Here is an 11,405-nt window from a genome sequence, read left to right on the forward strand (position 1 = left end):
TTTCAATTCCTTTAAAATATCATTGATCGATTATGCAATATCAAGAGAAATTATTAGAAAAAAAAATTTTATATTTTAATTAAATTTATCAGGATGTAATATAGACTAAAGTTATTAAAATATAATAATGAAAATATAATAATTAGCATTTGAAATATAAGAAAGTTATATTAAATTTATTTAAGAAAGTAAAAATGGAAATCTTAATCAGCAATTTGTTTGCAATATAAAAACAATATAAGTATTAAAACTGATCTAGCTAAAAACTTTTTATAAATTAGTATTTGTTTATAATTGTGAGAGATTAAGACTAATTCTTAAAAAAGTGGTAATATTGATTAAACAAAGATTAAATAGTTTAAAAAGACTAGATATTTGAAGTATATTTAAAAATTCTTACCTTAGAACGAAACAAGCTAACAAGCATTGACATAATCGAGGCGATCATTATTATTTTACTAATCAAGGACATGTAGAGGAATGGAGTATAACTGTTGTAAACTAAATAGTAGAAGAAATACGTAAAAAGACTCCATGTGATAAAGAAATATAGATAAGTGAAATATGGCCTAGGATATCCGAAAGGATATTCGAACACACTTAAACTGCAAAACGAGCCGATGATCAATAATGGTATCAACGCTGTCTGAACAGTCTTCATAGTTTCCGAGTCTGTGCGACTATGAATTTTTGTATTACATTTTACTACGCGAGACACATACCGTTTGAATACTTTCTACTAGAATTTCAAATAACAGTTTCATACTTTTTTTTTGTAGATCCTCTGTAAAACTTTGTTAGAATTATACTGCAAGGTACATTGAAAGCGCTATTTGATCAACGACAATATTGAGCGACAAAGTAAACATATAGATAATCTAGATTAGATTCCTTTTTCCTCGTGAAATCATTATACATATATGTATTATCACAAGTAGGAAATGGTTATAAACGCGAGTATCTTTGCGATATTGTGTCTTTATAATACATTAGGTTTAAATGTATCTAATCGATGCTTTTTATCTAGAATAATTTATACGCAATCATTCTATTATGTGAAATTGGTATTGTATTGTGATTTCAATTTTTAATGTCAATATCAACGATTAACGATACTGTAGTGAGTTGAACCGAAGGCGATGTATCAATTAATAGTAGCTCAATCATATTGTAACCCACATAAAATGATCATTGTAGGAAATGTAAAAGCTTTTACGGTTATTTCGTGGTACATAAATTTAAAGAAACTGTAAAAAGGATTCATAAGTAGAGGAATATTAAACATACGCAAATTCTGAAATTATCGATAAAATTGATTATTTGAGCGATTATGTTAAACGGTTGAAAAAAACAAAATTAAAATAAAATAAGATTGTTTATTTTATGTCACATAGTAATGTACACGACTTGTTTCCTAAATTCTGAAATATTAGACATTTTTAATCTACTTATATTATTTTTAATATGTTTTACAAAGTCAATTATTCTGGTTTCAACATTGCTTAGAGAGAGGTAAAACCCTCATTCAATTGCAATAGACATTGTACTTTTTTTGGAATATTAGTATTAGTTTAGTTAATAAGCCAATGATTTTTTTGTTAGATATGTGAACGACATTGCAGTAGCAATTAAAAAGCATGTATTAATATCTGCTTGTTTATCTTTAATACAATCCATCTCAGACTGAAATTCACGTTAGTAGTCGGAGGAGATTCTTTGAGTTTTCTAGATTACACTAAAACGTTACTCTTAAAAAGAGATAGTTTTGATTTAATAATTGGTATTATAAATCTATTTTCTCAGGTCGTTACCTAAACTTTTTCACATTTTTTTCTGTCAGAAAGTAGGTACCATGTTTGATCGACAGAGACTCTAATTTATTATATTCTATTTTTCACTAGAAAAACTTTGACAAAGTTATTAATCTTTTTAATAATAGTTATTTTGTAAACATTGTTTTCTTAATTATCAGAAAAAGAATGTATGCTAGATTTGAACAATTTATATAATAATTGTCTTTCAAGGGACGTACTCCTGGTCAAATTTTAAGACGATTTTTCTTTTGGCAAAAATTTGGCAGAGGCTTAGAATTCGAGATATAAGCCGATTAAATTAGTTGGTTATTCTGAATCACTCTGTATACATTCTCTTTCTACACTGGTTGGAAAAATAAAATAAATTGTTTCTTTATAATATTGTTATTATTTTATATATTTCATTACAATATATCATTACTTTCTTATAATTAAATTAAAATATTATTATGTTATAATTTATTATATTTTAATGTTATTATTTCAATCATTATTTTACATTATTTCATCAAATCTTCAAGTCTGGTATAATCGGTATACATAAAATAATGTTGATGAGATGTTATCCTCAATGAGATGTACTTTTCATTTGCTTCCTTTCTTTGAGAACATTTAAAAATGTTATTTAAGGTTCGACATATGGTTTCATTTGGACCATGATAATTACGTACGTTACAACTGTCATGCAAAACTGAAAGAAATGACCAATTCTCGATTAATTGTATATAAAAACAGTAATTTATTGGAACTCAAAACTATAAAAAGCTAGAAGATAAAAATATTACTTCCCAGATAGTTAAATATGTCTGAATAAAATCGCACAAATTTCTGATTGCTTATGATGCTGGCAATTTATTGTTTTGTCTTCAATAATTTTGAATATACTGACAATGACGCAACATGAAAGTAACAATATATTACGGTATATCATCAGTTTGAGTGCAAGATAGCATCATCAAAGTTAACTTGCGTTGTTGACAATAACAATATTGTGATTCTATAAATTATTATAGTTACATAATGGCAACAATACAAATTTTGATTATGATGATATAAAAATTACGGCATTTTGATGGCAAATTGATATCTAAAGTTACCATATCGTAAAAGCATCAATTAGCCATTAATGCTCATTGTTAGTTGCTGCAATTCCGATAGCAATATATGATATGATGCGAGCAACATGTTGGCAACAATAGACGTGTATCTATCTGGGTTGGTTAATAGCAATGAATAAAAGATACAATTGTAGTAAAAATTTTAATTGATAGAATCTTAAGGGCCGTCTACAATATATGGAGTAAGTCTGGCATAGGCGGTCAGGGTAAATGCACAGCGTCCAGAGTAGATGTACATGAGGAGAGGTTTTTAAGAGGTAGGTGATGTGGGTAGTATCGTAGCGATGTGCCCGCATCGAATTCTCTACACCCTAGTGTACGGGCCACAGGGCGACTTCTCTTTTGTCGGGCGAGGACCGTCAGGATAGCCGATCGGAGAAGGATGATACCGGCAGGCTAGTCTTCAACGGACCGCATATGGTTTGATTGGTTATCATCGGTCGTACAAAAAGCTTGTGAAGATTTTCCTTTTCTTCCGTAAACAAAAAAAGTCTGGCATAAGAAGTAAGAGTAGGTATAAAAGCTATGTACTTCCGGTGTAAAGAGCTAGAGTAAGGTCGTTAGCGAATAAATTTGTTTCATTTCTTACTCCAACTCCAGCTATTACGCTTACTTCATATATTGCAGATGGCCCTTGAAAATACTAATTTTATGAATTTTTATAATTTATAATTAAAAACAATAGATACAAATAAATCAATAGAGAAAGCTAAATTCAAAAATAAACCTTTCGAAGGCACTCGTTGCCAAGAAAGAAGAATCCCATTCCAGTTAATTTTAACGGGTGATACATTATTTGTAAAATAAACTGTTGAATCTGCATAAACAGATGTTATTTAAATTAAATTGATCTGTTTTATTTAGTTCTTGCTCTTTTGTTAAAACATATTTACCTCCTTCCTTACATCAGCGTATCGAAGAGTATTTGTCAGTTGATGAATTATTTTAGTAATTTTGTTTGCCTAAAGAATTTGGAGTTATTAAATATTATTCTATATATATATATATTTTTTTAATTAAAAACGAATGATTACCTTAACCGCGACACTTTCACATATATAATTTTTAGCATATAGTCTTATTAATAATATGAATAATAAGAACATGCTATAAAAATAAATGTAAGGTGTTTTTAGTGTTTCCTGTTGAAATTTATTCATTATTATCATATATAAGCCGTAACATAATCCCGTTATATGTACAACAAAGACTTCCATTTCAAAAACTATGTGTGTTCCAAATATAAAATTTAATTCACGTGTAATATGACATAATTCTAAATGAAGATGCCTGTCAAAAATACATTTTTTAAGTAACAAATTCTAAATTTATTCTATAAGTATAATAGAGAAAATAATTTTTGCAATAATAATTGTTTTTGAAAATAAAATTTTATCATATTGTTAAAACAATACTGCAGTAATGTGCTCGAATATGTGTATATATCAATTACATTGAGGTCCATAATATTTGCTTGTGATTATTAATGTTAGAAGTATATTGATGATGAGGAGAGATAGACTTTTTTCCTTTAAACTTTAATTTATGCTCCTCTCCATCAATTAAGCATTGTATATGTTTATTCACTTTATCAAATCTGGTACCAATATACCTGTGTAAATAATAACTGAGATATTATAAACAACATAGCAAAAATTCAAATTTATATTAAGAGAATGCTTTTAAAGATTTATATGATCATGTTTAAAACTTTCAATTAAAGAAGGAGGAGAAGAGGGTAAAATGGCACCTATTTCCATTTTATTGAATAATTTTACTTATAATTAATTTTTTATTGAAACTTGAACGATTACATTCGTCAGAATGTTGTTTGATAGATTCTAGACTTAAAGTAATGAAATATTTATTATTTAAGATTAGAATTATAAAAATCTAATGCACTGCATAATCGGTGAAAGAAAAAAAGTGGTTGTAATATGGCTATTCATAAAAATAATTTAAAAAAATTAGTTTAGTTTAAAAGAAACACAGTTACAAAATTATATATTTTTAATTTTTTATTGTTTAGAATTTTCTTAATTTAGAATTTTCCTGCGTTCAGAAATACTATCAGAAATTTTATTTAAAATATTACTTTATCCTTGTTTTATTTGGAGACATCATTTTATGCTTGTTAATTAACATTAACAAGCATAAAATGATGTCTCCAATGTTTTTAAACATTGCTCTTTAGAATGACAATCGATCTATCAAAGAAATATTTTGATATAAAATTTTGCTTAAAAAAATCATATTAACAAAATTCCATGTTATTGTTTTAACTTTGTATAACTCGAAATGTATACGGCCGAATAAAAAGTTCAATAACAAAAAAACACTTGAGTGTATGTATTTTTGTGTGATAATACACTCAAGTTTAAGAATAATGAAGAAGTGTATGTAATTAAAGGTTGAAAGTGTACTTTGAAAAAGTTTAGAAGTGTTCAAAAGTAAAAATGCCTTATAACAATTGTCATTCATTATGTATTGGCATATTATCATCACTAAAAAACGGCGGGCTACTAAACGAATAATTTCATAAGCAATTGTTAGAATACGTCACCTAATAACGGAAATAATAGGGATAACCATATTGTCGACAATAACCATAATACTCTCTTCTCCTCTAAGTGCACACAAAGAAAATATATTTTTCAAAACAAATTTTCTAAAACTTTAATATAAAAATTATCATTATTGTACAATTGTATTTTATTAATTTGCATAGTCACGCACACATATATACACACACACACACACACACACACACACACACACACACACACACACACACACACACACACACACACACACACACACACACACACACACACACACATATATATGCACACGTAATATAATAAATGTTATACAAACCACAAAAGAAAGATAAATAGCAAGTCTGCTAAAACGTTTATATGAATACAGTGATTTATTATAAAAAATACTAATATTCCCCAAAAAATAGGTTGTGTGAAACTTATCCACCATATTATATCGCAAAAATTTAGAGCGATACTATGGATAATCCATCCAATTACCATTAATTTCGAACATGTGTGCATTTTGTGATTCATTGTTGAAATGCCTAATTCTTTCAGAGTATCTTCTATAGCAATAAGTTTTTTCAAGCATATCTTAAATCTCTAAAACAATAATATGACAAATTTTTTATTTGTTAACAAAACCTATATATCTTTACAATGTAATGCAATTAAATCATATATATATATATATATATATATATATATATATATATGTGTGTGTGTGTGTATATGTATATATATTTATATAAAGATATTTAAAAAAACTTTAAGAATATTGTTTTCTAAAGAATCTGAATTGTTCTTATAATTATATACAATTTTCCGCACTCTCCACATATTAAAGATTTCAGTTATATTAAGTATAATATAAGTATAAACCTTAAACACAATGGAACAATTAAACATAATATAATTTATGTACATGAGAAAGAAGATGTAATTATACCTCTTGATAATAGAAAATCATGATTGCAAATGTAACAGCAGTTACCATATTGGATATGTGTATAGTACTTTGCAAAGCATTATGATATATTACTTTCCATGTAAAAATATTTATTATATAATAAAGAACATAAGTATAAAAAAACCAGACTGTCAAACCATATAAAATGCTCAAATATGTAATCCACTGAGTCCTTGAATTTGGATGTTTCACAGGATATGTACTTAAACCCATAATAAAACACGTAATTAAAAAAGGGCGTAAAATTTGTTGAACAGTGTCCATCATAATTATTACACTAATATAACTATTTGAACACTGACTATTCAAACTTATTTGCTAGGCGCATCATGACTGTGTTGACTTGAAATGATAGTGGATCTTCATGATCGTAATATATATTCTTCAGCACTCATACAAATTAAAGCGATTGATTATCTTGGGAGCGAGAAAGATAATTTATTAATGCAAATTGTTGTAATAATGCTGTTAATTTATTTTCTTTATATTTTCTTATGCGAGGCATGTACATTCAATATTGACTTTGTAATGATAATCTTATACAATTTTTTATGTACAATTGTTATTGTTATTACAATGTGTTATATATTTTCTAAAATATGGTGTTAAGAATGTACACAAAAATATATTAGAGATTGTTAAATCAATAAATATATGTAATAATAAAGAAAAATGATCAATACTAATATGGGTTTTCAAAAATATCAGGTTAGTTCTTAGAAATTAAACATTGCACTTTATTAATGTTAATAAAAACACAATTTGACAATTAATCTTTAATTGGTAATTGATCTGCTTTGATAATTGAAAAGAAATAAAAATCCGTAATTTATATAACCATAGTTTTTTTCTTATTTACAAATATATGAATTTGTCATGCAGTTTATAGAACTGACAATGTACTTAATAATTAATTTGGAAGTGTATGCATAAATATCAAGATCTGTTTTGATCGAAAGTGGCATATCTTATTACTTAAGTTTTAGGTTGTGATATAGATGAATCAAAATAGAAAAATTACTATATTTAATCTTTTTCTACAATGCTTGATGAAAAACAGAATAAATTATATCATTATAATAATGTTATTATTTATACATTTTATTACAATACATTATTTCCTTCTTAGTGTTAAATTAAAATATTATCACGTTATGATTTATTATATTTTAATTCATTATTTAATTACTATTTTACATTATTTTATCAAATCTTGAAGTTTAGTAGAATCGGTATACATAAAATAATTTTGATGAGATGCTACCTTTGATGAGATGTTCTTTTCATTTACTTTTCTTCTTTGAAAGTAAAAATGTTATTAAAGTTCAATATTTGCTTTCATTTGTATCATGATAATTACGTACGTTACAACCGTCATGCAAACCTGAAAGAAATGACTAATTCCTGATTAATTGAATATAAAAATTGTAATTGGAACTCATAACTATAAAGAGCTAAAAGATAGAAATACTACTTTCCAAGTAACTAAACGTGTGTAAATAAAATCGAACAAATTATTGATTTGCTTATGGTGCTGGCAATTTGTCCTTTTGTTTTCAATAATTTCGAATACACTGACAATGATGTAACATGAAAATCATAATATAGTGTCATCAGTTTGAGAGAAAGATAACATTATCAAAGGTTCTTTGCGTTCAGTGTTGGGCATTAATTAATTAATTAATTAATCAATTAATTGATTAAATATTAAATTCTAATAGTTTAATTACAATTGAACTATTAATTGCAGGTTACAATTAAACGATTAATTGCAAGTTGCAATTAAAGTTAATTGCAACTAACCTTAAATTGCGATTAATATTTTAATTGTAATTAAACAAGCACAAAAAGTAACAATTAACAATTATTACTTGCAATCAGTTCATAATTTAAAGAATTTAGATCAAACTACATTATAAGAAAACTTAATCAAAGTTTTTTTTCAATTTGATATATTAACAATTGTTTTTTTTTGTAATTGATTATATTACATTCATGAATGAAAACAAGATATAAAATATCTCATGTTATTTTATTTTCTACTTACATATAGTTATATATAATTCTTTATCTATTTGCATACAAAATTACGAAAAACAAATTTCTTTCTTTTTCTAACATTAATGAATGGTATTAATAGTCAGTTATGCAAAATAAATTTTATTTGCTCAAACTATATACACTATTCGATCTTTCTTTAATAAACGATTTACTCGGATATTCTACATCAAGAGAATATTAACAGAACAAATGACAAGACATTCTGTCAAAATTAACTGTTAATTGCACACACAATTAAAATTAATAAATATATTGATCAATTAGTTTTAAGTAAAACAACAATTAATAATTAATTAATTGTAATCATTTATACAAACTCACAATTACAATTAACTTATTTAATTGTCAATCGCAATTAAAAATAAAATTTTAATTGTTAATTGTTAATTGTATAAAAAATTAAATTGTGTTCAACACTGTTTGTTGGTAATAATAAGATTGTGATTCTATAAATTGTTATAGTAATATAATAGCAATAGTACAAAATTTTGTGTATAACGATTTGAAAATTGCAGCATATTGATGACAAGTTGATATCTAAAGTTATTATGAAAGTATAAATTTGCCATTAATGCGTATTCATTGTCAGTTGTTGCAGTTCCGATTGCGATATATGATTTGATGCAAACAACATATTGGCAACAATAAAAGCTCATCTGGTTTGTAGCAATAGAAAAAAGATAGAATTGTAGGAAATTTTTAATTGAGAGAATATTAAAAGACTAAATTTCTGAATGTCTATAATTTATAATTTAAAACAAGATGTACAAATAAACTAATAGAGAAAAATAAGTTAAAGATAAACCTTTCGAAGACACTCGTTGCCAAGAAAGAAGAAACCCATTCCAGTTAATTTTAACGGATGATACATTACTTGTAAAGTAAACTGTTGAATCTGTAGATGAATAAATGTTATTTAAATTAAATTGATCTGTTTTATATTTAGTTTTTGCTTTTTTATTAAAACATATTTACCTCTTTCCTTATATCAGCGTACTGAAGAGTATTCGTCAATTGATGAATTATTTTGTTAATTTCGTTTGCCTGAGGAATTTGGAATTATTAGATATTATTCCATATATATTTTTAACTTAGAATGAATTATTACCTTAACCATGACACTTTCACATATGTAATTTATAGCACATAGTCTTATTAATAATATGAAGAACAAGGTGCTGATAAAAAACCATGCGCATGGTGTTGTTAGTATTTTTTGTTGAAATGTATCCATTATCATGTTACATAAACCATAACACAATCCCGTTATATATATAACAAAGACTTCCATTTCAAAAGCTATGTATGTTCCAAATACAAAATTTAATTCACGAGTAATATGACATAATTCTAAATGGAGATGCCTGTTAAAAACACATAAAGTTTAAAATTTATTCTGTGAGCATAATACAGGAAATAATGTTTGCAATTATAAATATTTTTGAAAATAGTATTTTATATTATTGTTAAAACAATACATGTGCTCGAACATGTGTACATATCGATTTACATTGAGGTCCATAATATCTGTTTGTGATTATTAATATTAGAAGGATATTGATGATGAAGGGAGATAGGCTTTTTCCCTTTACACTTTAGCTTATGCTTCTTTCGCACTATTAAGCATTGTATATATTGGTTCACTTTATCAAATCTGGTACCAATATACCTATGTAAATAATAACTGAGAAATTATAAACAATAGGGCAAAATTTTAAATTTACATGAGAGGACGTTTTTAAAGATTTATATGCACGTTTATATAAATTTATTAAGATTCTTCATTAAAAAATTATATTAAGGGCACATAGAAGAAATATTATTCAAAACAAGGTTTCTAAAACTTTGATATAAGAATCAATTATCATATTAATATTTAGTATTTAGATATTTTAGACAATTGTATCTTATTAATTTACACAGTCATATACATTACACATATAAATACATATGTATACGTAATAATATTGTACAAACCATAAAAGGAAGGTAAATAATAAATCTGCCAACATGTTTATATGAATACCGTGATTTCGTATAAAAGATACTAATAATCCCCAAGAAATGGTTCCATTGAAAATTTTCCACCATATCATATCGCAAAAATTTAGAACGATACTATGCATTATCCATCCAATTACTATTAATTTCGAACATGTATGCATCTTGTGATACATTGTAGAAATGCCTAATTCTTTCAAAGTATCTTCTATAGCAATAAGTTTCTTCATGCTCATCTTAAATCTCTAAAATATTAATAATATAAATTTTAAATTTGTGCGGGAAACCTATATGTTTTTACAATGTAATACAAACAAATCATATATATAAAGATATTAATTTATATAAAGGTAATTCAAAAAACTTTGAAAATATTGTACCTAAAAGAGTTTAAATTTTCCATATGATCAATATTTTTCTGCATATTTTATATATTAAAGATTTCAGTTATATTAAGTACATATAATGTAATACTTAAACAGAGTATAATAATTAAATAATATTTATATACATGTGAGAGAAAGCGTATTTATACCTTTTGATGATAGAAAGCCATGATCACAAATATAACAGCAGTCAACGTATTGGATATGTAAATAGTACTTTGCAACGTATTCTGATATATTACTTTCCATGTCAAAAAATTTACTATATAATAAAGAACACAAGCATAAAAAAACCAGACTGTTATACAATATAAAGTACTTAAATATGTAATCCACCGAATTTTTGAATTTAATTGTTTTACAGGATAGGTACTTAAACCCATAATAAAGCACGTAATTAAAAGAGGGCGTAAAATTTGTTGAATAGTGTTCACCATAATTATTACACTAATGTAACTATTTAAACACTGACTATTCAAACTTATTTGCTGGACGTATCATGACTATGTTGA

General features: G+C 25.7%; 1 protein-coding gene across 1 annotated transcript; it reads right to left on the reverse strand.

Moving 5' to 3' along the window:
• Positions 1-10,416: 10,416 nt before the first annotated feature.
• Positions 10,417-11,134, reverse strand: LOC120358466. Its single transcript, XM_039452812.1, has 2 exons — positions 11,043-11,134; positions 10,417-10,752 (listed from the first exon to the last, which is right to left on the reverse strand). The coding sequence occupies exons 1-2, from the start codon at positions 11,061-11,063 to the stop codon at positions 10,417-10,419; spliced, it is 357 nt and encodes a 118-aa protein (XP_039308746.1). The 5' UTR covers positions 11,064-11,134.
• Positions 11,135-11,405: the final 271 nt, after the last annotated feature.

This window comes from Solenopsis invicta, chromosome 8 (genome assembly GCF_016802725.1).
Source record: "Solenopsis invicta isolate M01_SB chromosome 8, UNIL_Sinv_3.0, whole genome shotgun sequence".
Lineage (NCBI taxonomy): Eukaryota > Metazoa > Arthropoda > Insecta > Hymenoptera > Formicidae > Solenopsis > Solenopsis invicta.

What these genes read in the sequence shown, in the direction of transcription:
- LOC120358466 (XM_039452812.1), bottom strand. Translation starts at nt 11,063, where the DNA reads ATGGCTTTCTATCATCAAAAG. An exon ending in TGGCTTTCTATCATCAAAAG is followed by an intron (nt 10,753 to 11,042) that starts GTATAAATACGC and finishes TTAATATTTTAG; the next exon opens with AGATTTAAGATGAGCATGAA.